The 26,024-nt window shown below is 54.6% G+C and overlaps 10 protein-coding genes across 10 annotated transcripts; 7 read left to right on the top strand and 3 right to left on the bottom strand.

Annotated features, from left to right (window-relative positions):
• The first annotated feature begins 1,230 nt into the window (after positions 1–1,230).
• M421DRAFT_417698 (lytic polysaccharide monooxygenase) lies at positions 1,231–2,538 on the top strand. Its single transcript, XM_033591567.1, has 2 exons — positions 1,231–2,000; positions 2,050–2,538. The coding sequence occupies exons 1-2, from the start codon at positions 1,615–1,617 to the stop codon at positions 2,402–2,404; spliced, it is 741 nt and encodes a 246-aa protein (XP_033452220.1). The 5' UTR covers positions 1,231–1,614; the 3' UTR covers positions 2,405–2,538.
• Positions 2,539–3,200: 662 nt separating this feature from the next.
• On the top strand, positions 3,201–3,800 carry M421DRAFT_90161 (uncharacterized protein; the record flags this gene model as incomplete). The annotated part of the gene is made up of 1 exon (XM_033597830.1): positions 3,201–3,800. The coding sequence occupies one exon, from the start codon at positions 3,201–3,203 to the stop codon at positions 3,798–3,800; it is 600 nt and encodes a 199-aa protein (XP_033452219.1).
• A 345-nt stretch (positions 3,801–4,145) lies between these two features.
• On the bottom strand, positions 4,146–5,914 carry M421DRAFT_56151 (glycosyltransferase family 20 protein; the record flags this gene model as incomplete). The annotated part of the gene is made up of 3 exons (XM_033595370.1): positions 4,146–5,115; positions 5,164–5,536; positions 5,596–5,914. The coding sequence occupies 3 exons, from the start codon at positions 5,912–5,914 to the stop codon at positions 4,146–4,148; spliced, it is 1,662 nt and encodes a 553-aa protein (XP_033452218.1).
• A 774-nt stretch (positions 5,915–6,688) lies between these two features.
• On the top strand, positions 6,689–8,206 carry M421DRAFT_417696 (uncharacterized protein). Its single transcript, XM_033591566.1, has 2 exons — positions 6,689–6,943; positions 6,999–8,206. Exons 1-2 carry the CDS (start codon positions 6,737–6,739, stop codon positions 7,992–7,994), a joined length of 1,203 nt encoding a protein of 400 aa, XP_033452217.1. The 5' UTR covers positions 6,689–6,736; the 3' UTR covers positions 7,995–8,206.
• Positions 8,207–9,248: 1,042 nt separating this feature from the next.
• On the bottom strand, positions 9,249–10,822 carry M421DRAFT_417695 (parasitic phase-specific protein PSP-1). Its single transcript, XM_033591565.1, has 2 exons — positions 9,598–10,822; positions 9,249–9,546 (listed from the first exon to the last, which is right to left on the bottom strand). The coding sequence occupies exons 1-2, from the start codon at positions 10,479–10,481 to the stop codon at positions 9,435–9,437; spliced, it is 996 nt and encodes a 331-aa protein (XP_033452216.1). The 5' UTR covers positions 10,482–10,822; the 3' UTR covers positions 9,249–9,434.
• Positions 10,823–11,773: 951 nt separating this feature from the next.
• M421DRAFT_2573 (uncharacterized protein) lies at positions 11,774–13,796 on the top strand (the record flags this gene model as incomplete). Its single annotated transcript, XM_033588651.1, has 2 exons — positions 11,774–13,730; positions 13,783–13,796. 2 exons carry the CDS (start codon positions 11,774–11,776, stop codon positions 13,794–13,796), a joined length of 1,971 nt encoding a protein of 656 aa, XP_033452215.1.
• A 448-nt stretch (positions 13,797–14,244) lies between these two features.
• On the top strand, positions 14,245–15,231 carry M421DRAFT_98985 (sedoheptulose-1,7-bisphosphatase; the record flags this gene model as incomplete). Its single annotated transcript, XM_033598690.1, has 1 exon — positions 14,245–15,231. The coding sequence occupies one exon, from the start codon at positions 14,245–14,247 to the stop codon at positions 15,229–15,231; it is 987 nt and encodes a 328-aa protein (XP_033452214.1).
• Positions 15,232–16,283: 1,052 nt separating this feature from the next.
• Positions 16,284–21,623, bottom strand: M421DRAFT_417693 (uncharacterized protein). Its single transcript, XM_033591564.1, has 2 exons — positions 21,353–21,623; positions 16,284–21,274 (listed from the first exon to the last, which is right to left on the bottom strand). Exons 1-2 carry the CDS (start codon positions 21,386–21,388, stop codon positions 16,730–16,732), a joined length of 4,581 nt encoding a protein of 1,526 aa, XP_033452213.1. The 5' UTR covers positions 21,389–21,623; the 3' UTR covers positions 16,284–16,729.
• A 1,057-nt stretch (positions 21,624–22,680) lies between these two features.
• Positions 22,681–23,841, top strand: M421DRAFT_55279 (alpha/beta-hydrolase; the record flags this gene model as incomplete). Its single annotated transcript, XM_033595295.1, has 1 exon — positions 22,681–23,841. One exon carries the CDS (start codon positions 22,681–22,683, stop codon positions 23,839–23,841), a length of 1,161 nt encoding a protein of 386 aa, XP_033452212.1.
• A 649-nt stretch (positions 23,842–24,490) lies between these two features.
• M421DRAFT_2569 (uncharacterized protein) lies at positions 24,491–26,011 on the top strand (the record flags this gene model as incomplete). Its single annotated transcript, XM_033588650.1, has 1 exon — positions 24,491–26,011. One exon carries the CDS (start codon positions 24,491–24,493, stop codon positions 26,009–26,011), a length of 1,521 nt encoding a protein of 506 aa, XP_033452211.1.
• Between the last annotated feature and the right edge of the window lie 13 nt (positions 26,012–26,024).

The following is a 26,024-nucleotide window of genomic DNA, read 5'->3' as shown; positions in this document are numbered from 1 at the left end:
GCTTACACCCAAGCTCTGTCATTATTCCTTCTGCATCGAGTTCCGCTACATTTGCGCACCTCTATTCCCTTCGCGATTTGACTGTGCAACGCACTGTCTGACTAGTTGCAACATGGACATCCAGCACTTGTAGAGCTCTACCATCGTCACTGCCTCGAATGTCGCAAAAGATCGGCGAGCGCCCTCGACACATCTGCTATCTAACTCTTGTTCTCGAGCTGCCTGAAAGATCAATCGACCACGCACTTCGGTCGTTCCTGTGGACTTGTAGAAGGTGGCGAATGCAGCGAGGCATCTTCTGCAAAAGGCAGCCGCAGCCGCATCATGCACATGTGCATTTTGAAGAGTGTAATACAAACGTAATAACTATCAAGGGTGGTCCGCTAGAGGATCTAGATTTGGGGATGTGTTCATCTGGTCCGCAGGAGTGCGGTCGTGCCCGTCCCTGAACGTCCAAAGAGGTTCGAGGCAAAACCTGTCGACTGATCCACGCAATAGAAACGAGCAAAGGTGAAGACAAAAGAAAGCTTGCTAAGATTGAGTCGTCTTGTCGAGTACAACATCTTCTTGGGGTGGCTTGAAACGCAACAGTCAGAATCGACGTAAGTAACATTGAGCGAGTTTGCGTGCTTTTCAACCGGCGGACTCGATCGATGGAACATATATTAGGAGCCCTCCCTCTAGTTTCATGGCTTTGCTTTTGACACAATGGCCAGTACTCCAGGTCCGCGGCGCTACGGCAGCCCTCGACTCATGACGTCACTCTCGGCTGAGACCTCTGGCAGTGTAATTAAACTGCCCTGCAATCGCTGGCGACGCCGGAGCTACGACTCACCATTTCCCAGGTATCAGGCCGCAGGATTTGGCTCTTGTGACCTGAACCAATTACTGACTGTCGTTACCAGCATTACATCAAGACCATGTGGGGTGACCTCCGATATGAAGTCAATCTATTCTCCGGCACGGCTCCCGGCAGACTCTAAACGATGTCACGTGTGATTGACGACTTGAGACGTCTTACAAGCATTGAGGACGAACCACCAATAATGACAACTGTCAAGGATTAACCCCCCACGAGTCTATGCGTTGTTTCAAACTCTGCCGCGTTTTGACAACAGCTGCTGTTATGAACATCATGAGGCGTTCGTCCAACATGATGAGCAGAGCTCCACACGCACTGATGGCAGCTGTCAGACTTGGATATCGTAAGTGACCCGCGAACGCATTCAACAAAGCTTGATATAGCGCACGATCTCTTCCGTCACGGAGTGCATGTTTGAACGCCTTCACAAGTTGTGGGTACACCAAGACACATCTGCCGTTAGCGCGTTTCGCCCAATCTAACCGCTGTCCCTCCTAATCACCAACAGACATAAACAACAAGGAAGTTTCAAAAATCGTGATACATGGCGTTAACTTGACTCCTGGAATAAGAAGATGAACACTATAAGTTGACAGCCTCTGGCAATCTATTCCGGCACTCCAGGTCATCCAGCACCGAAGCATCACATTCATTCGTTTCTTTTTAAGCCTTCCCAGCTTATATTCATTCGTTTCTTCACTCGCTACCAATTCTTCATACGCAGGATCGTACATTTTCCCATAACTTTCACAATGAAGTACATCGCTGCTGCTCTCGCTTTCGCCACCGCAGTTGCCGGTCATGGCTATGTCAACAATGCCACCATCGGCAGCAAGGCATACACTTTCTACCAGCCTTACCAGGACCCGTACACGAGCCCCGCTCCCCAGCGTATCTCTCGCGAGATTCAGGGCAACGGCCCAGTCCAGGACGTGACCTCTGCCGATCTCCAGTGCGGTGGCTACACCGAAGGTGGCATCGTTGGCTCAAAGCCTGCTGCGCTTGAAGCTGAGGTTGCTGCTGGCTCTGAAGTCGACCTCTACTGGACCCTCTGGCCTGACTCCCACGTCGGCCCTACTGTCACCTACATGGCCAAGTGCCCTGACACCGGCTGCACCGCCTACATGCCCAACACCAGGTACGACCCCTGCACCATGCATGAAATCACCCTTACTAACACACTACAGCGCCGTGTGGTTCAAGGTCCAGCAAAACGGCCGCGACGGTACCTCCAACACCTGGGGCGCCACACCGCTGATGAAGGCCGGCGGCGTCGTCACCTACACCATACCCAAGTGCATTCCCTCCGGCAGCTACCTCGTGCGCCACGAGATCATCGCGCTGCATGCCGCCTACTCGTACCCCGGCGCCCAGTTCTACCCGGGCTGCCACCAGGTTAAGGTCACCGGTGGCGGTAGCAAGACGCCTACTGGACTTGTTGCCTTCCCCGGTGCGTACAAGGCCACTGATGCGGGAATCACGTATGATGCGTACAAGGCGCAGGCTTACACTGTTCCGGGACCGGCGCTGTTCACTTGCTAAATGTAGTATGACTAGAACGGCAGGTGGTGGAGGAGTGGAGAGGAGAATGAACTTCGCTGTAGATATAAGCTTCGTATATACTTCTTGACCTGAATGCGATGTACGCAGCCTGCATCCGCAACGCCAGTCTTCACCCGTTGCTATTTCTGTGACCCCAAGTGAACGCTCCTGCTTGCTCGCAATGTCATTTGCTTCATGCTGCTTCCATCGTGGCCAACCTCGGAGGTAATCTACAACAAGCAAACACAGAAAAGCCCCACTCACTTCCTTCACGCGCACAAATAGACAGTTCTAGTACTGCTGCGCTTCTCAATACCACCCCTTCACGTGTGTTTATGCGAGCTTCCTTTATAAGAAATAGGCTGCCTTCCTCTTGACGAAACTTGGAGATTCTCGACACAGGCCTCCTTCGTAATCGGTTAACACATCATGTCCTCCATTACCCCGAGCAGGCCAGACATGCCGCTGAAAGATTTCACTAACGAGAACAGAGGCATGCGTAACCTAGTAGGGGAATCTCTGTACAAGCCAGGACTCTAGGCGTGAGCGCTTGTCCAATTATTGCAACTGCCTGCGACTAACATCATCCGCAGCTAGATTGACAGCCAAGCACTGTCAGATGTAGCAGTGAAGTACGGTGACTGAGATGAGAACATATCCCACGGTCATCGTTCCATTCTCGCAAGTGCGTCTGGGTGGTTCAGAAGCGAGTTCCAGGCAGATTTCAACGTAAGCAAGCTCTCAGTCCCACCATTGTTGCGATAAAGGCGGTGACAGCAGGCAGGAGGCACTTACCATGTTGCACGATAACCAGCCAGACCTACTCAAGACCACACTAACAGTATGCTACATGCCTGACTGCAAATACGAGCCTCCTTTCGGCACAACTCCGCCTAATTTCCACATCTCAGTCTACGTTCTCGCACACAAGTATGATGCTCCTCGCATCCAATACTGGGCATTGAGACACGCCGCTGCCCATCTGAGACGGGTTCTGGACTCCATGCAATCCCACGTGCAAGAAGCCAAAAACCCATCGCGGCAGGTCCTAGCCAGCACAGTCAAAGCGGCGTACGACGTCAATGTCACGGACCGGAGTCAGGGATTCGACATGCTGCAGAACGCCATCATTGGTGTCGTCCTCAATCACCCTGCGACCACATCGTTTGGAGAGCCGAAGATGCGTGCATGGGACGTGAAACGCATCGCCAGTCTGGTTCGGGGGAGATTTGTTTTTGGTCATGCCGAGCGTGCATGTGCCCAATCGTCACCAATTTGCAGGTTGTGGACCCAATTAAATGCTCTGGCTATGGCTTCTAGCAATAGTTGGCATGAGGCGATGCTAGAGGAAGGTGTGGAAGTTGTGGTGCTGCGCAAAACTCGAAGATTTGCGTAGTGATATAGTAGATTCTCCCTACCGCTGATAGTCAAGTTCAGTCCTACATCTAGGGCAGGGAGGCTGATTCTGGAGCCGCGCGTCCCCAGAATTTAAGTCCACTGTGTGAAATCTCGTTTAGGAGCAGAGTCGAACTGTTGAAGGGGGTATGATTCATTGCTAGGTCCTATCTACCGTGAGCTGTTCGCTGGGACAGTACCTAGATATGCTGAACGTGCTATGAGAACACGCATATGGAGCATCTCGCCGGACCGCCACATACCATGTCGTTACAATAGTGAAAGGAGAACAAGATGGATATCAGTCTAATGCAAAGGACGAACAAGTCGGCTCGGCAAATGACGATCACGCTTCGGCCTCCTTAGTGCGGATAGGCAGGTCTTGGCTCTGCTTGTTCTTCTGTTGCTGCTCGACCGCCTGCGAAGGGTCTGACTCTTTGTCCTTGCTGGGGGCAGTATCTTCCTTAACGTCTGCGGTGCCTACGGTGCTATCGTCGGCGACGGCAGAAGTGTCCTCGACCTTGGGAGTATTGAAGCGCACCTTGCGGTCTGCAGTCTCGGAGATCCTCCTAAGCTCCTTGACGAACGACTCGCCCCACCATGCGCTGGTGTACTTCCTGACATATTTGGACAGCTTCTGGTAGTTGAGGTTGCGCTGCTCGTCGCCCATGGTGACCGCGTCGTGGATGGAATCGGCCAGCTCCTCGGTGTTCCAGGGGTTGACTATGAGACTGCCGTTCAAGCTCTGGGCAGCACCTGTGAACTCAGACAGAATCATGACACCATGGCGCTTCTCTTGCGTCGCAATGTACTCGTAGGATACCAAATTCATGCCATCTCTTGTCGAAGAGACAAGGCAGACGTCGGAAACGGAGTAGAGAGCAATAAGTTCGTCGAAAGAAACCGACTTGTGCATGAAGTGGATAGGCATAAATTCGATAGTGCCGAATTTGCCGTTGATGCGGCCGACGAGCTCGTTGACAACGGCGCGAAGGTTCTGGTACTCTTCAACATCCTGGCGCGAGGGAACAGCGACTTGGACAAGGACCACCTTGCCGATCCACTCGGGGTGCTCGGTGAGGAAGACCTCAAGGGCGTGCAGCTTCTGTGGCACACCCTTGATGTAGTCCAGGCGGTCGACACCGACAATCAGCTTGACGCCCTGAAACTTCTTCTCGAGCGCCGCAATGCGCTCCTGGACCTTAGGCTTCTGGAGACCCTCGTCGAACTTCTCAGGGTCAATACCAATGGGGAACGCGCCAACCGTAACAACCTTGCCCTGGAACTCGACACCGTTTGGTGTGGTAGCGAGACCCCTGCTCTGATCAGCTTATGTACTAGAATCCTTGGTTGAATCGACTTACAATATGCGCGAGCAGCTGCTCAGGAAGTGGCGAGCGTAATCATATGTGTGGAAACCGATCAAATCGCAGTGAAGTACACCAAGGAGGATCTCATTACGGACAGGCAGAATACGATAGATCTCCGAGGATGGGAAAGGTGTGTGGAGAAAGAAGCCAATCTTGACGTTCTTCTTCGTGTTGCCAATCTCTTCACGCAACATGGCAGGCATGAGCATAAGGTGGTAGTCGTGGACCCAGACCATATCGTTGTCTTGTACATCCTTAGCGACTGCCTTTGCGAAAAGACGGTTGGCCTCGGTGTAGCCCTCCCAGGCCGACTCGTCGAAAGTGATCTCTCCAGGGTGGTAGTGGAAGAGCGGCCACATGATGGCGTCTGCGGTTGGTCGTTAGCGTTGCTGAATACCCGGGGGTAATCTTCGCAAGGTTACTGACTGGAGAATCCGTTGTAGTGGCGGTCTGCGAGCTCGTCGTCGAGCATGATGGGGACGGCGTTGTACTCGCTCTTCAGCTGGTCCTTGAGGCCGCTAACCTCGTCCTCTGGAACTTCGAGACCGGGCCACCCATACCACTGGAAGGTGGTGGTCTTTGAAAGTCCGCTCAGACCGCTCACCAGTCCTCCAGAGGACATGGACATCTCGTACTTGCCCTCATCTGCGCGCTTGATGGTGATGGGCAGACGGTTGGAGACAAGGAGCAGGCGGCCCTCGTTTTGCTTTTCGCTCACGAGTTTTGTCGGGGTGTCTGAAGACATCTTGTGTCTTGTATGTAGTGTTCGCCGCGACGTGGGGTATTTAGGTAAGGTAGTCGCGGGGGTGACGGCGCGTTTTCGATCGGTGTGCGGCCAACGAGTACAGAGCGCGGATAGGCGGTGGAATGTCGATCGCGGACTTCCAAGTGATGAAAGGCACCGGAAGGAGGAAGTTTTCGGTGAAGCCCGAAGGTGACGAAAGAATGATTTTGGTTGTAGGAGGGACCCGCTCGACGCAGGAAGTGGGTTCTAGCAGAATCGACGATTCGCCTGAGGGATAACAATCAAGCAGCCCGCACTGCAGTCAGATGTAGGAAGCGGCTAGGCTAATCTAATATTCGAGGAGCCCAGGCTCGGTGGCTTGCAGCGAGTGATATTTGGTGGGTTATTGAAGATATGGCAGAGCTGCAGCGCAAACTCGCAAAATAGCTGTGACGTCGATTGAGCTCCCCGCGGTGGGCATCGGTGGGCACGGTGGGCACCAACTAGGTCGAAGTAACTTCACACGGGGCGGTGAGGGGCCAGGTGATCGAGTCCGCTCTTCCCATTTGCCCATCAGCATTTGCACAAGCCCCATGGTAAAAGCAAACTTCGGGCTCTCAAATGAGAACGCGCAGTTGGTATCGGCCCCGTTATGCTTGTGGCACTGTGGCTTGTGAAGCACGCAGTTGGACAACCCTCGCGGCGCTAGAATGAAGCTACCGCATGTTGGGTGTTCTTGCCGGACCTGCCCTAATTTCTTCCCGGGGCAGGCGCTAGTGAGGTGAACCGTCATCACGGCGCGTCACGCGTTTGAAGCAAACAACACTCGATTTCGCGCCAAATATGTCCGATTCAGAGCAGCCTTCCGATGCAGTGATCTTGAAGAAGCTTCAGGATGTTGTCATCTCACTGTACAAAGCAGGCAACACAGATGACTTGACTGTGAAGCGCGTACGGACGCGTGCAGAGCAAGCTCTTGGCTTACCAGATGGTCTGCTTAAAGGCGCCGACTGGAAGCAAAAGAGCCAACGTGCTATTATGGAGGCAGTTGTGAGTTCACTGGGTCTTGGAGGCCACTTGGACATGACCACTGACTGTGTTACAGGACAAATACTGCGGTGATGAACCCGAGCCTGGGCCTATGAAGCCCGCGCCGAAAACCTCGAACCCAAAGGCATCAACCAAAAAGGTCGAACCGAAAGCTGAGAGCAAGCAAGGCGCGAAGCGGAAGGCAGCAGCTCCAAAGAAGCAATCACAGAAGCGAAGGAAGACAGCGTCTTCAGAAGATGAGCTGTCAGACGAGCTTTCAGACGCAGAAAGCGCGCCTGCAAAGAAGCCGGCTCGAAGGACTAAGAACGTGGTTGAAGCAGAATCAGATGAGGAGGACGAGGTACCGCAAAAGCCCACGAGGAAAGCAAAACCAGTCGTCGAGGACGAAGACGACAGCGACGCCGAACCCGCAGCTACGCCAGCGAAGAAGGCAAAGACACCACCTCCGGCAGATGAGAGGGACATCTCAGAGAGCGAGCTGTCGAGTCTGCTAGACGAGTCGCCTGCTAAGAGCAAACGGCAGAAGAAAGCACCGGCAAGGAAAAAGAAGGAGCCTGCGAAACCCAAAGCCAAGGCCGCGCCAATGGCTGCCGACGATCCAGACACAGCAGAGACCAAGCGACTCCAAAGCTGGCTGGTCAAGTGCGGCATTCGTAAGGTCTGGTCAAAAGAGCTTGCCAAGTTCGACACGTCGAACGAGAAGATCCGACACCTCAAGGGCATGCTATCAGATGCTGGTATGGACGGCAGGTACTCAGATGAGAAGGCAGCTAAGATCAAAGAGAAGCGCGAGTTCGAGAAGGATCTGGAGGCCATACAGGAGGGTGAGGCTTCCTGGGGCACGGCTGAGGATATTGGTGGCAGGCCGAGACGCAGAACTGCCGCTCGAGCTGCGCCTGTGCCGAAGATCGAGTTCAGCGACGATGATGAGGAGAGCGAGGAACACAACGACGACATAGATGAGTCCAGTGAGGATGATCAGGACGATGACGAAGAAAACAGTAGCAAGGGCGCGTCTAATGATGATAGTGGCGAGGATGATTCCGAGTAGAGAATTGCAGTGCAGTTATTCTCGGCGTTTTGTTCAATTACCAGGGTGCCCACTTTGTCAGGTATATTCGATAGTCCTTCATGTAGTCCCCACCGGACGGCTCCGCGCGTGACACCAGGCACCAGACTGGGGATCGCGGATATGTCACCACCCTCCCTTGCTATCAATGTCTGAGCATGAGACCTGTCACCAACGAGCAAACAACACTGTCCCGCACTTCTTGCCTACGATATTGATTGACGTCACTGGAAATCCGCGACTGGTTGTCAGCTCGCAAGATGGTCACCGGGAGAGGTTCATGAAATACACTACTATTAGCCACAGATGGGGTCAAGTCGAGGTGCCACTACTTCGAGGCAATATCGATGAACTTCAAGCTCACATCCGTGGAGATCGTTTGACGCCTGCTTTTCGAGTTGCGATAGTTCGCGCTGAGAGGGACTGTGAGGAAGACACTGAGTATGGCCATGCAATCGTTGCCCAATCTCGAAACAATCGTCATCACTTTCATGTCTTGGATTGTCTTAAAACCGCTCTGGACCGAACGATACATTGCTTGTGGTCGATTTAATTGCTTTTCGGCGCCCGGAAAGTCGAGATTCAAAATCGGGAACAAGGGTATGGGTATGTACTTCAATCAAGGCCCGGTATTTCGGCTGGCTCTACCTCTCATCACGGAGATGTCCCTTCAGAGTAAGCCGCACGTCTACCTCGATTCCGTCCGATCTCTAGAAGGAGAAAATGACAAGGTCCGCTTCTTCTCCATCAATGAACCCTTGTGCCACGAGGTCCTCCGCTGTCACGCCATCTCCATCCAATCTGAAGGCACGATAAATACTGTGCGGCTGGACACTACTGCATACAGTCACGGATCTTCGGGAACCCAAGTTATCAAAGGTGAAGCATCTGCGCACTTCCTATATCCAGACACTGCCGACTCTTAGTCTCGCCCCTTGAGGGGACTGTTGCATTGGATAAGCCTTGGATCTCTCAATCTCTCTGGCGTCGTCTTCGATCAACATAACTTCATTTCTTGCATCTGTGCAGGCCAGGATACTCTCCGCACCGTGGATTTGAATTACGTTGTTGTCACTGATGGGACCTGGCGTGAGATACTCGAAGAATTTGTAGGCATGGAAAACTTACGGGTTGTCAACGGTAAAGGAATTGTCTTCCGCAGCAGGAAGAAAGCGGGCAATACGGAGATGAGTTTTGCGCATGCACATATTTGTGAATGAGTCTGTCTACGATCTTCTGCCATTTCAGATTGTTGTCCTCGTGGGGACAATGAATAAATTTATTGTTTGATGATAGTTTCTGAGCTATTCTATGCATAATGTCGCGATGGCTGATTGGCTGAATAGAGCAATGCCCGCCCTACGGCGTCTATAGTGTATCGGTGTCTTTCGAAGATGTACGTTTCTTGGATTCCTCGAAGCTCTAGGTTGACTCAGAGTCGACGCGCCTCTTACCGTGGCGGAAGGCCGCGAATGGAGGAAAGAAGAATCCGGGGTGGAAAACGGTGAGGCAGACGCATGCAATGCCAATCATCCTATGTTCGTTAGTAAAGTGCTCTAACTGATCGAGGTACCACTAGACTTACATTCCGTCGAGCAACAGGAATTCTTTCTCATTGCGCATCAGCGGATTGCCCCAGCCACCAGCCATCTCTGGTAGACGGTAGATGCAGCGAATGAGCACCGTGAAGTAGGACAGAGAAACCACTGCAGCGAACAGCTTGATCTTGCCAAGCGAGACGGTACCTTGCTCCTTGTTGAGCTGGTAGTTGCTCTTCTCGTTGAGCTGACCTCTCAGAACGGCACCCTTGCGGTATCGCCAGATGTAAAAGAGAACCAACAACCCACAACAAGCCATAGTGGCAACCTGAAAAGCGATACCAGCGATGATAAGGTTGTTGCCAGCATTGAGCAGCTTGATGTCGCTGTTTCCACCTGCGGCGGCGATACCACCACCGCAAGCCTGTAGAACGATTGACCCAATGTCGCAACCGATGAAGACCCAGGGGTATAGGCGTGGCTTGAGTGGAGAGTACTGTGGACCACAGTACAGCACAAAGTGCTTCAGTGTCAGGTAGATTGCGGCAGCGACCAGTGATGGACCCAGAATCAAGCAGACGATCTGCAGGCGGAATCCGGAGTCACTCCACGGGTTTCCATTCAAAAGAATGCGTCCAGCATATCCAGCAGTCTCGAGTAGTGTCCCAATACCGAGTGCGATCGTGTACGTCCATGTCTTTGTCCAGACACCAATGACCAGGGATGCAAGGCAACATAGACCGAAGAGTGCGAGGAAGAAGGCGTTGACGCTCAAGATAGGATAGTATCCATATGTTGTGGCGATGGCCGGGCATTGGGGGGTGACTTCTGTGCATTGCCTGAAGTTTCCTCTGGGCCTATCTTCTGCCGCAAGCGCAAGGGTGGTGAGTCCGGCAAGAATGGCGAGCGTTGTGAGACGTTTGGAACCCATGATCGGCAATCAATCGAACCGAGCCGGGGCTTGAGATCTAGGATGGAGATCTAGAAATTGTTCTGGGATGCGCCAAACGTGGGAAAATCGTTGGGGTTTGCACTGCTTTTGAATATCTAGGCACCGTATGATGAATCGTAGCCAGACATCTCTCATTCGCTTAGGTTAGTCCTTGCCGTACTGGCCGTATCGGTTAGAGGCGATGCTCGTTCTCGCTCCCAACTCATTCTCATTGGTGCACAGTCCCATCTGACTGTGTCGCTTGCAGCAGAACACAATGGCTCAACTTGGCCTGGTGGGCTTGGCCTGCGGATTCTCGATGCTGGTGGCATGTCGGAGACAGATGTCTACGATGCTTGCAAAGCTGAAGGACTCTGGTCGACAGTCATGCGCTGTTGTGAAACCGATGACTTTTGACAGCCAATGAGATGAGATGACGTAGTGGCGGGTGGCTTCACCCAACCGGCTGCTCCTTTTCCCGACGGGCTGACCCGGAATTCAGGAAAAGACCTTGATGGAACACGTTTTAGAACATGCATATCTTCCGTGCCAGGGTACAGCCGCGCAAAGTCATTTGATCTTAAAGCGATCCAGGCAAGCTCTGAAAAAGCGGGAGCTCTGAAAAAGCGGGAGCTCTGTGGTGAGTGCCATCCTTGATTGGACCAGCATATCAGAGCGTTGAGGCCTTTCCGCGCCACGTAAATACGCAATAACTGCCTCTTCACAAGTCACTTCCCAGCCCTTACGTCTGTCAGATGGGTTGATGGCGCTCATATGATGCGCGTGACGGTCATGTATTGGCAGGAGTATCACGTGGGTCTGGTCTGAATTGCCGTTCTGGGATGCGGGGTCTCGTGGACCAGGTAGCATCTCGAGATAACTTAAGATAGCACAGCAGCTCTTGAATTCAGTTTTTACGTAGCGGCCTCGGATCAGGATTTCTTTCCGCTACAGGTTTCGACTTCATACCCAGGTCCTTCTTATGGACCATGGCACCTTCACCGACCGAGGTCACTATCGAGCAAGAACCACCTCAGACACTGCTGCCAAAGGCTCCAAGCCGTGCTGAAGACTCGAAGCACAGATTTTTGAAGAGTCGCAATGGCATGTTCGTCTTCGTCTGCTCTTTCGAAGCCATCTTGAGCTTCATTTGCTATGCCACTTACAACAACGACTGACTCCTTGAGCTCACAGGATGCGTCACATGCAAGTCACGAAGAGTGAAGTGCGATGAGACAAAGCCGTCATGTAACCAATGTGCTCGTCGCCGCATAGAATGCGGTGGCTACAGGATGAATGTCAGGTTCAAGACAGCAGGAGAGCCGAAGAAGAAGAGCGCGATCGTCAAGAGCCCAAAGCAGTCTTCGTTCTCAGCAAACCGATCAAGAGCAGCGAGTAAAGAATCTCAGAATATAAGGGGTGGTACTGTGGCCGCTGCTCCAGTCATTGATACTGATGGCACAAACCAATGTCGATTTGAGAATACAGTAATGGGGCGTTCGCATTCCGAAGACTTGATGCATCTTAACTTTCTCAATTTTCTCGATCCAGATGTGTTGACAGCTCGGAGCATGCCAACACCCCAATCTACGGAGCTGCCGAACTTGCCCAATGTCAACCTTCACACATCATCACCTTTGATGCAAGATGATCTACTAGACTCCAACTTCCCACTCCAGGGACTTGGACAGCTCTCTGCGGAGGTCAATGCGCAATCATATTCACAAGAGTACGGACCACCATTCTGGGACATCAACTATTTTCTGGAGGACTACGTGAACTCGCTACCTACTACTCCTATCATGCTAGCGGATCTGGGATTCTCCCTTGGTGCATCTGTGCAAAACAATTCCGCCAACCCACAGGTCTCAAAGAACGAAAGAGAAAAGATAGCTATGTTGTTCCTCAAAACAACGTGCCACAACCTGTCGATTGAAGAAGACTCTGAAAAGAACCCTTGGAAAACCGTCATCTGGCCAATGGCTCAGCAATATCCAGCGTTGTACCATGCTCTCGCAGCCTTGACCTGCTTCCATACCAGTAAGGTGCAGCCTCAATTACGTGTCGATGGCCAGCGACATCTGCACACCAGTGCGCATCTCCTCTCGGGTGGTATCAATAAGAGTGAGATACCCTTGGATGCCGCATTGGCAGCGACCTTAGCATTGGGTTTTGCTGAAACGTGGGACAACGAATCGGCAGCAACTGGAATGACACATATCACTAACGCTGGCATTCTGCTGCATCAAATGATTCAGAACCGAAATACCGAAGTTTACACACAGCAAGAAGAGGCGCGTCTTGAATTTCTGTACAATACATGGACCTACATGGATGTGATCGCCAGATTCACTTGCCTGGATTTGTGCCCGCCAGTTCCTGACAGCCTCGTGGCAGCCACTATCGGTCGCTTGAACTTCAACACATCGAAACTCGATCCTCTGATGGGGTACGCAACCAAGCTCTTTCCTATTATGAGACGCGTTGCGGATCTCGTTTGCAGAGTCCGCGTGAAGAATGCACCTCGCAACTCACCAGTGATCATATCTCAGGCACTAGAGTTGAAGCGAAGTATTGAGGACTGGATTCCGCCAGTTGATATCGAGCTTCTTGAGGACCACTCTCAGTTGATGACCGATGCCATCCAAACCGCGGAAGCCTATCGGTGGTCTGTACTAAGCCTGTTGTATCAAGCTGTACCTGAACTCCCAAGTCAGACTTCCTATGGAGAGCTCGCACAGAAGATACTGGTGTATATCGCAACTATTCCACTATCGTCGCCCACAATCATTGTACACATCCTGCCACTCATCATCGCCGGTAACGATGCCGTCGAGGAGGAAGATCGCGACTTTGTGCGCGACAGGTGGAGGGCCATGTCCAACCGCCTAGTGACCGGCATCTTCGAGCGTGCTCTAGAGATCACTGAAGAGGTCTGGAAACGACGAGATCATTACTGGCAAGCACGACGACTGTCACGCGGGTTTGAAGATGCTGGGCCGGCTGAAAGTACCAGCCCTACCAATAATGCGAACTATGGCACCGGACCCGGAGCCGGGTCACCAGATTCGGGAGGACATCCCATGAACGCGATTAAGATTAGACCGCAAAATCGCAAAGTCAATCTGTTTCCAATATCTGCCGCGTTCAAGAAAGGCGTTGACACTATTACACGGTCGGGAAGTATTGACTACACCGTGCGTGGGAGTTTACACTGGCTAGGCGTCATGAAGGACTGGCAATGGCAAGGTAAGGATACACTTTTAAGATGTTGCCGACTTGCCACTGACAACAATCCTAGTTCTTCTGGGCTAATGTTCCGCAAGTGGCACCTTGATTTCATCATACTGAAGCATACTCGTCCTCATGGTACACCTCGAGCGCATGACTGGCGTTGGCTCTAATTTCTGCCATCGTATCGATCGACGAACTTTCATCCCGGAAAAAATGCAAACACTCTATGAATCTCAGTTTGAATACATCAGATCTTCGAGTTCCGACGCTTCGTGCTTTACAACGCCAGATTACTCTTTCAAGACCAAAACAAACGTCGTAGGGCTGATGCGGCTGAAGAAACGGCCCCACCACCGCACTAGTGAAAGCCCTTATCGATACCCCACTATGACGCCAGCCTCACTGTAAAAGTTGAGGGCTCTGGGATTTGCTCCAACTCGACAGCAAACCTGAAGCCGCAGCAGACGAAGAGACCATTACCTCTTGTCCTGGAGACCAGATAAATTGAAACCACACAGAGCCGGACACCATGGCCCAATCCACATCTCTAAGCGCACACCTGTCATCCCTCATCTCGGGTCACCCGAACCGAACAGCACTGGCCCAAGACGTAATCCCCTCACTCCTCAAGACGCTGCCATCCATCGCTCAAGCTCTACGGACAACATCCGTCTCGCAAGCCGGCAGCGCCAACACCTTCGGCGACGACCAACTAAACGTCGACGTGCTCGCCGAATCCCTGATCCGGTCCGCCATTGCCTCCGTGCCCTCAATCACCACCGCCAGCAGCGAAGAAGACCCCGTCGAGAAAGCCGCATACCAAGGAACATCGAGCTCAGAGCAAAGAGAGAAGTACACCATTGCCTTTGATCCGCTGGACGGGAGCAGTATCATCGGGCCGAATTGGACCGTGGGCACGATCATCGGAATCTGGGACGGGGAGACGGCGCTGTCGGATACGCGGACGCCGCGGGAGAGGCAGGTGGTGTCTATCCTTGGTGTTTTGGGGCCGCGGACGAGCGCGGTGGTTGCAGTGAGACTGCCTGGGACGGAAGGGAGTGTGTTTGAAGTCAGTCTGACGGACGACGGGGCGGTGGAGGTTCTAAGGCTGAGCGTAAGGCTGAACGATAGTCCGAAGACGAGATACTTTGCGCCTGCAAACCTGCGGTGTGCGGCAGAGAACGAGAGGTATGCGGCGCTGGTGAATCATTATATTCAGCAGAAGTATACGCTAAGATATAGTGGTGGGCTGGTGCCAGATGTGTATCACGCGCTGGTCAAGGGGCATGGGATTTACACATCGCCGGTGACGGAGAAGAGTCCGGCGAAGTTGAGGAGGCTGTACGAGCTGACGCCCATTGCGCTGCTGATTGAGTGCGCTGGAGGCGTAGCGCTGGACTCGGTGGATGGGACGCATGTGCTGGATAGGCCGGTGAAGGACACAGATGAGAGAGGTGGACTGGTGTGCGGAAACAAGGAAGATGTCGAATTTGTCAGGGGCCAGTTGCTTGCGTGATTGGTACATGGATCATCACAGTTGAGATGATCCGTGGAGTCAAGAGAAGGGAGCTTCATGTATGGCACAGCCAGATTCCCGTCAACCTGAGTGGCGCTCAAATCTACCCAATGCCACGGGGTGACATTCCAAAAATTCGAAAATCATCAGCCAATATGACGAGCAAGTAGGCATCACATATTGAGGTTGTGATATGTTGATTCGGTGGGGGTTGAGGCTCACATGCAGCATGCTACATGCCCTCACCTTGACTGCTTGTCACAATGCTGCCTTAGGACCTGATTGTTCGAAAGTCTCGCCGTACAGTGGCAGTACCCTATCGTTCTTATTTTCTGCGCATCGCCAGGCCCGCCTTGAGAAACCCAATCTTTGGGGGTATGAGTGGACCGGCAGTACAGTTGCTGCCATGATCCGTGTCAGTATGGTATTGTAGTATGATATCTCCAGTACAGCGTTGCCAGTACAGCGTTGCCAGTATAGCGTTGTCAATACAGTGTTGTCAATACAGTGTTGTCAGCATGACTTTCTCAATATGTTATTGTCCATAAAGTGTTGCTAATCTCTTCGCAGTAGTGGTCTGCACAAGAATTATTTACCAGCGTCTAATCAGAACCAGTTCGCATCGACGTCCTCCCCGTCCTCGCCGTCCAGCCACAGAGCAGAAACACTGACATTGTTAAAATGCGCTCAATCGACCTCACTCGCATCCCCTTGCTCCAGCAGTCGCCCGTGTTGTGGCGTTCGGAATCGCGCGGCACGGTCCGGCATGCCAGGCATTGCTGCATATGACCTGGCGTTGATGGCACCGCGCTGTGTGGATGTAGTCTGTTCTCTGGCAGCTAGCAGGTCCGTATCAGCGTCGGTAAGGTCCCGCTCAAGAGCTGCGGCCTGCTTATCGTGCTTGGAACCGATGTCGCTGAACTGCTGCTTGATATTTCGCCCGGGACGTTGACAGACCCCAGAGCTTGCCGTGTACAATCGTACCCATATTCATGCTACATGTCACTTCTTCAGTTATTCACGTCTCTTACTACATCTGTGCATGAACCGTTGCGGGGACTAGTATCCAAACATCTCGATTAGAAATTATGTACAATCATCTTCCCAGCAGATCTCCCCCGCATCTCCTGACATCTAATCAAACATGTATCAGTCCAAGCGAAAGTGGCGCGTCAATACGCATCAATGTTGCTCATCCAGTGGTATCTTTTGCAAGCCAAGACAGGGACCGCTCCATTCGAAGTGACCGAGAAAAGGAAATGTGCATAGGCGTGGTGTAACAAGAAAATTCAAAAGTCGTAAGAGTGTCGTGCAATTTTCTGCGTGTCGAGCTCGGCTGTGGAAGATGGACGTTAACATCCACCCACAACGACCGAAACGTGGACGAGAGGGCTGACTGATCGGCTCGACGTTGCTGAAGATAAGGAGCGTTTGTGTACCCGAGCGTGAAGGTGATCTCCCCGCGGAGTACTGCAAACGATTAGCTGTGTCTCGCGACCTAGTTATTGATTCCAAAGGCCCGCCTAAGGCCCTGAAACTTCTTCTTCTTGCCAGTCCTGCCGAAGCTCACGGACCGACCCTGTGCGTCGAGGACCGGGGAAGTGGCAGTAGTGGCGGTGGAGAACTGGCTCGACTGTCGCTTGCCGAAACGCGGTCTACGTGCAGCACCATCTGAACTCATGGGACGCTGCTCGCCGGTGACGGGCGGAGGTGGTGCAAGGGGCCAATCAGGCGTTGAACGGCGTTGAAGCTTAGGGGATCTGGGCGACTGTTTGACCTGCGGTGAAGCGGTGACGGCTGGGGAGGCGCTAAGTTGCTTATCATCATCCTCACCGATAGGCGTCAGTGGCCCACCAACCTCACGGTTGCGTTGCTGTGGCGGCAAAGGAACATCTGGGGTTGGTGATGTTGGCTGTGGTGCTTGCGAAGTCTGCGCTGGCGCAGGTGCTGGTGTAACAGCACCCTTCTTCTTCTTACCCATACCGAAAAAACCTCGCTTCGCTTTGGTGGCCGGCGACGACGGGGCATGCTTACTGTCGCGCAGTGATCCAGCGGCTAAGGCTGTGCCTTGGGTAGTTACAGCGCCATTGGCGTGCCCGTTGGGAACATCGGTAATAGGGGGAGCCGATGTTGATGGCTTCGAGGCTTCCATCTCCTCCTCGAGATCTGTGGAATCGCCATCTTCTTCGCCAGCCTTGCGTGGAATGCCACGTACGGGCGCTAAGCCAGGGGGTAGCTCGTATGGCTCCGGTTCAGAGTCAGAGTCCGCAAAGCGACTTGCGAAACGCCTTGGGCGCTCCTCGTCCTCGTCACTAGAATCGGCGAAACGGCTCTGGAAGGCTCGCGACTTGGCTGGGGCGGGCGCCGGCGCCTTTCCTTTCGGTTCCGGCATGGATCTAGGGCTAGGTAAGGAAGGAACAGGTGGCACGTCCTTGGGCTTCTTGCGGAACCGTCCGGCAGGCGACAAGGATCTGATGCTGAACCTAGACGACTTTACAGGCTCGGGAGAGGACGATCGCATAGATGGACGGAAACTGGACTGAGCAGGCTTGGGTGGCGAAATAGATCGAACCTGTGCCGGAGCAGGCGCTGAAGCTCGCATGGTGTGACCAGCAGGTCCACCTCGCATGGAGGTTCTGGAGAAGCCGCCGCCACTGTTTCGGCGGGCACGGCTACGATGGAAGCTGCTCGCTGATGCGTCTGAGTCGCTGTCGTAGGTTGGTGCGGGAGCAGCCATTTGTTTTCTGGGCGCAGCAGCTGGTATACTCTGTGGTCGAGCCTGTGATGCAGCTACAGCGGCCGGAATGTGCTTCTTCTGCAGTGCTCCCCTTGGAGCCTTGGTATCGACGGGTGCACTCTGACGGGATGCAGCGAGAGCCATGTTGGTTGCGGGTGCAGCGTCGCCACGCATACTAGTGCGTATCTGGGATGCAGCTCTAGGTCCAGGGCTTGCGTTTCCGCGCATGGTGGTCCTCATCTGCGATTGCCCCGAGGATGCAGCCCTAGGAGAAGCACTTCGCATGCTCATTCTCATCTTAGGTACACCGGAGCCAGGTGTCTGTGCAGGCGCAGGGGAAGGCGTAGTTTTCTTGAGAGCAGACTTGAGAGGCTTGTTTGGCGTTTGCAAGGGCTGGGACGACATCGACGCTCTTGATGGCGCTTCCAACATGGAGACCTGCGGCGTTGTTTGCGGGGCTGCCTTCGGCGAGGCTTGCACCGCAGGCTTGCGTTCGGTACGAAGCTCCGCCTCTTGCACCGGAGCTTGCAGTACCCGCGCAGCAACAGTCTGTCTATGCGTATCTGTCTGTACAGCAGGTCTATCGTCGTGGTCTCGAGGCCGGTTGATACCGCTCCAGTGTGCCCTTGCAGCTTCCCACTCGCTTGTCGACGTATCCACAAGCTTGTCCTTATCGACAGTCGATGTATTGCTCTTGGAGCGAGGAGTTGGACTCTCGGTGACGCTCTTGTCAGCCCACTTGGAAGCCATCAGTCCAGGGCTTGGTCCAGCTACCGGGCTCTCAACGATCGCATTAATACTGCCAAAGCCACCATCCTTATCAGAGATGTCCTCGTACGCGTCACTGTACACACTGCTATTGTCCGTATCGTCGTCGTCTGGATTCGTGGTGCTCGGTGGCTCATTTAGCTGCTGCTGCTGCTGAATCGAAGCTGGAGTCTCGATTGGCGCGAATTGCACGGCTGCATACGAGGTTGTTGGAGGCTGCTGCTCCTCTTCTTCAGTCCAGCCGCCGGGCGCAGACATGCTCTGGAACTTTGGCTCGGGGTGCTCGTAAGGGCTCGGTGTCGCAGGGAGAACGGCAATGTTGGGCACTTCGGCAATCTGCTCCGAGATAGCAGGTATTGTAGAGGGCGTCTCTGCGGTTGGCTTCGTCAAAGACTTGGGCTCGCGGACCGGCAATGTTTCCGTTGTTATTGGATCGGCGTGTTTGCGTACACTCGACTCGCCATCTGTAGAGTAGTTCGAGTCAGACACATAACCGCTGCCTTCAACAGAAGTGGCTTGTGGGGGCAGAGGATCGTCAGTAGCGCTCTGCTTGGAAGCAAAGTCCTGAGCGACCGTATGGCCTAGGCCAAGGTCGGTAGAAGCCTCCATTGAATCTCCTACTGACGCCACCGATGCTGACATGGGAGTAGAGACGGTCTCAGTGACCTTTTGGGGAATGTCTTCTTCGTCGCGTTGTCGAGTCTTGTCGCGCACGCTGCCGAAAGACGGCAAAGCTGGGCGGGGCTTCATGAAGTCGTCGAACTCTTCCTGGACCGCGGGAGTCGGTTTCGAAGGTTTTGGGCCAGCGGGCGAGACTGGCGTGTCCATGTCTCCATATGCAGCGTAGCCAGCAACAGTAGGCTCTTGCTCGAAGCTGACCCGTACTGTCTTCTTCTTCTTTCCATACCCACTCTCAGAAGCGGTGTCAGACGCGCCACTGACCGAGGCTGCCTTGCTGTATACACGCTGATTCGGTCCAAGCGGTGAATTGCTGCGTCTGGACACTGAGGGAGATGACTTGAGGGCGGACTTCGCAGGTGACACAGATCGTGGCAGAGGCTCATGCTTCAAGCCAGCAAGCACACTCGTGTTTGGCGCAAAAGTAGCGTGACGAGCGGGACTCAGGGAAGCCTGTCTTTCGGTCTTGACGGTATCGCGGACTTGTTCAACAGGTATGTTCGATGCTGTCTTCGCCGGTGTACCGATGCGTGGATATGAGCTGTCCAGGGTTTGCACAAACTGTGATGACAGTTCAGTCTGAGGTTGTTGAGCTGTGTTGGCTCCACCCTTGTCAATGGGGATAAAGGCGACCGGCTCAATGTCAGCGTTTGCATAGTCCTTCGAATGCTGCCTGGCGACGGTGGCTCCAGACGAGCTTGGCTGTGAGGACGGAGGTGTCACTGGGCGGTCTTCGAATTTCCGCGTCTCCGCGGCGTCGGTTTTGGGCAGCAGAGGCTGTGCCACGGAACGAGGAGGCGACTGCTCTGGCCGCACAGAGTGCCGAAGCGGGCTGGGCGTGCGGCCACGACCGGATTGCAGCGGTGCGGCAGACCGGAGGTGCTGGGAGACGTAGTGCTGCGCAGGCTCTTCCGGTTGCTCGTGCTGCTCGCGATGGATGTTCATAGCATCTTGCTTGTGGATGAAGGTTCTTGTAGACGGATCGTAGACAGCGTCCGGCGACTTGGGGTCTACTTGCCGTGGCGACTGCGTGCTTGCTGGCAGGAAAGACCTCGACTGCACAGCTGTGCCGGAAGGCTTTGCGCGCATGCCGCCACTCGAGAGGCGCATGCCCTCCTGTCCGCCCTGCACATAATGAAGGCTGACGGGACGACCGGCGGCGTTCGCCACTGCTTGTGCTGTGTTGGTGGCGTAGGGCGCGCCTACGGATTTTGGTCGCCCTGTTGATGCCATGCGCTGGACTGCCTCCTGGTTGACAACGGGGCCGCCGAACCAGCCAGAGCTGCTCGACGGCCCGCCCGAAAGCCCCGGCGACATTGGGCGTGAGAAGTTGACCGACTGTCGCTGATCGTGTCCCTCTTCTGAGACCTGGGCGAGGGGACTGCCGACACGCTGCGGGCGGTGTGCTGACGGCCCTGGGCCTCTGTCCAGGCTCACGCCTCGGCCTCCTCCCCGTTGAGTCGGCGATGCGCCGCGGCTGGCCGGCTCGAGGCTGGATGCGCGTCGATGAACGCTGCCGCCGGATCCAGGGATGTTCTGGGGCACGGCGGGAACGGGCGGAACAGCCGCGTTGCCTCCGTTTGGGGACGGATTTCGAAAGGAGCGCTCGGTCATTGACCCCGTGCTCGACTGGCGATGCAGGCCCTGCGGTCTCTGGCTGCCCTGCGACGATGTCGAGCCGCGGCGCGCCATGCGCTTCGTCACCAGTTCGCCGACAGGGGTCGGGCTGGACGTGTGGGAGCGCAGCGCGGCGGCGGCAGCGGCATTGGAGAGGGTCGCATCAGACGCCTGGTTCTTGACGAAGGCCTTGGTGGCTGCGAGCGATGCGGACGTGCTGGGCGGCGGCGCTGCTCTCGGGGGCTGCATTGCGCGCGGCGGTTAGCATCGCGTTGTCGTCACGGCCGTCCGACGACCACCGTTGCTGGGTTCTTATCTTACCGGATTGGAAGCTGCCCTCCGTCTTTTGGAGAACATGGTGGGGACGGCGGATTATTGATTATAAATTATGGGCGGGCGCGACTGCTCTGCATCGCCCAGCCGTGGAATGCGCCGAGGTGTGAGTGTGAATGTTTTGCGCGTGGTGACGTATGTGCCGGAGAAACAGCAGAGAGAGCGGTGGACCAGCGCACAAACAGCGTGGTGACACGGCAGCAGGAGGGGCGAGGACGTGAGGGAGCGGCGATCAGATGGGGCTTCAAGGCGATGCGTTGATGTTTATTTAGTTGGCAGAATGCGGCCGTGAGCTGGCTTTGATCGTCACCATGCGTGTCCGCTAATCGTCTAGAGCGGAGGACCGTGAGGCGTGGCTCCACGGTACTGCAGGCCTCAAACAGCCCTGACAGGAGCGATTCGCTGAGACCGCGGACACAGGCTCAAACAACGCGTCGTCTCATCACGAGAAGCGTCTTCACGATTCAAGTGGACGCTCGAGCGTGTGCCTGTTCAGGCGTCGAGGGTGCCGCTGCTGCCAAACTGGGATTGATAGAGCTGCTCGACGTCGAAACACCCAGGCTTCAATTTTGGCTCGCTCTCACTGCGACACGCCATACGCCCAGCGGCCACTTCGCCTTCACTTGCATCTCTTGCACTGTTGTTTACCATTGAACATGCGGCGACATGCATCAATCGACACACGGGCCCCTGATTTACGTTGCAGCGAACCATAGCGACCCGCTTTGATCTGCCAGAAGCGCCGACGCCTGGAGCGCGGACTCGCTAACGACAGAGAGTCTAGTGCGTGATGACGTAGTTTGAATTCTGGCCAACTTCCAGTTCCCGGATCCAGTTTTTCGGGCACGCTCAGACGGAAGATTGACGAGAGCTTTGACAGACCGTCTTGCGGGTGTCGGTGTTGACAAGTCAAGGCCAGATGCAGCAGTGGACACGATTTAGCCGACTTGCAGACACCTGCACTGGAGCTGGCAACAACCAGTTCACCCAGTCTTTGCAGCACAATGAACGTCAGGAAATCGTCTGGTCACTCTGTACTGGGTCACTGTGACGGAGGGTACGTGATGTAAGTTTGGTAAGGGTTACGCGACCCCTACAGCTGTACCTCCACTTAAGCTTTTCCCGAGGACCCGCGGATATGTAGCCGATGCATATGTAATATGTACCACACCCCGCACGTACAAGCCTCAGATCGTGGCTCGCATGTGGTACCAGATCTGCAACGCAATTTCCAACTCCAGACATCACGAGGCCCAAAGCACGATTCATACACAGTAGGGTTGACCATCAAGGCGCTGACCCTAACCACTGTTACCATGTCTTCTTCAGCAGACCTTCCGCCACTGCCTCTACCTGCGGGCGTGACCGAGAACTACGTTCACTGCCCGTCGAACGGCCTGACGTTCCACATCCTGGAAGCAGGTCATACACCCGAACGTGACCGCCCGCTCATCGTACTGACCCATGGATATCCTGAGCTCGCCTTCTCATGGAGGAAGATCATGGGCCCACTGGCTGACGCAGGTTACTATGTCGTTGCCTTCGACCAACGGGGTTACGGACGCACCACAGGCTGGGACAACTCGTCGTTTGACAAAACAGATATGTCTCAATTCACTTTAACGACCATTGTCCGCGACGTCGTTGCCCTCGTTCATGCACTGGGCTATCGCCATGTCAAATGTATTACAGGACATGATTTCGGTGCAGTCACGGCAAGTTTGGCTGCTCTTGTCCGGCCGGATCTGTTCAGGAGCTGTATCATGATGAGCCACCCCTTCAAAGCACCAGCTTCGCTACCCTTCAATCTTCGCAATGGAGACGGGCCGCCAGCAGCACCAATGGACATCCAAGCAGAGCTTTCCAAGCTGCCAGAGCCGAGGAAGCACTACAAGTGGTACAACAGTACGAGCGAAGCTGCCCCACAATGGAACAAGCCTCCGCAAGGGATGGAAGCATATCTTCGAGGTTACTTACACGTAAAATCTGCCGACTGGAGCAACAACAACCCTACAGCACTCAAGGAGTGGTCTGCAGAAGAACTGGCGAAGATGCCTCACTACTACATCATGCCCCGCGATAAGTCAATGCCGGAAACTATTGCCGACATGATGGAGACTGAAGACACATCTGCAACCAAGCGATGGATGTCTGACGAGGACTTGGGTGTGTATGTCCAGGAGTGGTCGAGGACTGGCTTCCAGGGCGGACTCAACTTCTACCGCACAACAACGGATCCAGCGAAGAAAAAGGACCTCGAGATGTATGCTGGCAGAAAAATTGAATGTCCAAGCGCCTTCATCTCCGGCAAGCAAGACTGGGGTAATTTTCAAGAGCCCGGCGCTATCGAGGACTACCCCAAGTCATGTTCGGATTTCCGTGGTGCCAGGTTCATCGATGGCGCGGGCCATTGGCCACAGCAAGAACAGCCAGAGAAGGTTGTCGAAGAAATGTTGCAGTTCCTCGGCAGCCTTTGAGCTCACATCGTTCTAGCTTGAGTTTACAGGCCATCCCTCGAGGGCATCGTCCGTTTGCGTACATGAAACACACCTTCTCTCATCATCGGCCCGCTGCGAAACCTGTGATTGCAGTTCTAGTAGTGTACCGCTAGTTGGGGCCTTTCAGTGTACATGCTACTTGCACAGGTGGCGCCCACCGCTGCGAACCGCAAGGCCATGCCGTCTACTACCTTCACTTTCAATTGTCTTGGCACATCTGGATCCCATTCCGTAACCACAGATGGCGTCATATACAAGCCCAGTCTCTTGCACTGAAATCGCTACCGTCGGCTTCAACCAATTGTGTTTGTTTCAAGTGAAGGCCACACTACGCGCGTTGTGCAGGCACTGCACAGTCATCATGGTCGACGACCCACAACACCTTTCACTGGTTTGTCCCACCTTTATTTCGAATACCTCTCTACACAGAGCTTTACCCTTGACGCGTCGATTATCTCAGTTGCCGTGGAGAGATCGCTAGACTTCCCCCAACTCTGCGGCCGCGCAATCACTGCGGCCACCAATCAAAACCCCGCAACAGACCCGATCGATTCCGCAATTTCCGCAGCGCCCCAGCCCGATATAACGGACAACGACAGACATCATCTCGGTCTGTGACCGCACCGACATGAATCTGCCTGGTGGGCAGCTGGCTCATGCAGAGCGCAACCGCCCGCGCTGTGGAACAAATGAGACCTTCGATTCGACATCGACCTTCATAGGCTCCGAAAGGTGTGATAAATGGACGGAGGTGAAGGCGTTCGAATACCAGCTCAGTGCAGACGATTCACTTTCATCACATCCAGCGTCCGCCACTGGAGACGAAACAGGACAGCCGTTTCACGAGCAAGCAACACCCCGGCGGTGGCAAAGCTTTTGTCTACATTGGCTTACAGCGTATCGAGTGTTGATCTTCGTTATCATTTTGATCAATGTAGGAACGATGATCGCACAGCTGGTCGCCAATCCAGCAGTAGAGGCGTCCCTTACGGCCGCAGCTGTCAACATTATGACCGCTGTCGTGTTGCGGCAAGAGGACCTCATCAACTTCAGCTTCAAGCTCATCTCCAAGCTACCACCAAGCCTGCCACTGTCCATTCGTAAGACGGTCAGTGACTTTCACCACTACGGAGGCGCGCACATTGGGTGCGCACTATCAGCAATGCTCTGGTACATCATGTTCACTCGTTTGAATACCGGTCGCGTCCTCGGCCTCCTTTCACTGGGCCACATGACCGCACTGCTGTACATCGACATCGTCACATCGTACACTGTCTTACTCGCCATCCTCGTCGTCTGCCTCACAGCCATCCCGCGATTCCGCGCCCGCTTCCACAACACCTTCGAAGCCACCCACCGCTTCGGAGGCTGGGCCACCCTCATCATCCTCTGGATGCACGCCGGCATCACCACCCTCACCCCAGACGCCTCCGTACCGCTCTACGCGCACCCCTCCCTCTGGCTCCTGGCCCTCACAACGCTCCTCCTCGTCCTCCCATGGCTACGCATACGCAGCGTTCCCATCACCGCGCACCGCCTCTCCGCACGAGAACTCGAACTCTCATTCCCCCACGCCCGCATGCCGCACACATGCACGCTCCGCTTCTCCAGCGCGCCGCTCACGGAATGGCACGCCTTCGCCACCATCCCCGCCAGCGGTTCGACGAGCAAGATCATCGTCTCAAAGGCGGGCGACTGGACAGCACGCGTGTTCGCGAATCCGCCCGAGCGGCTCTGGATCCGCGACCCGCCGACGCTCAATTTCCTCGCTTTCGTCCCGTTGTTTAAGGCGGTGCTGCTCGTTGCGACTGGCGCGGGGATTGCGCCGGTGCTGTCCCTGCTCTGTTCGCCGGCCATGCAGCGTATGAATGCTGAGCGTCGCAAGGTACGTGTTATGTGGTGTGTCGCTGATCCGTATGCGGCGCACTGGAGCTTTGCGATGGAAGCGATCAAGGGTGTTGATAAGCAGGCGGTGGTCTTCGATAGTAGGGTTGCGCGGCCGGATGTTGCGTTTGAGACGCGCTGGCTGGCGGAGAGAGCGAATGTGGAGGCGGTGTTTGTCGTTAGTAATCCAAGGGTTACGAATGAGGTGGTGCGGGAGTGCAAGGTGGGTGGGTTGGCGGCGTATGGGGCGGTGTTCGATTCCTGAGCGGCGGGTCCGC

The sequence above is a fragment of the Didymella exigua genome, assembly GCF_010094145.1.
Source record: "Didymella exigua CBS 183.55 unplaced genomic scaffold M421scaffold_5, whole genome shotgun sequence".
Lineage (NCBI taxonomy): Eukaryota > Fungi > Ascomycota > Dothideomycetes > Pleosporales > Didymellaceae > Didymella > Didymella exigua.
Note: the sequence above shows the minus strand (reverse complement) of the source record. Positions and strands in the feature narration are given on the sequence as shown.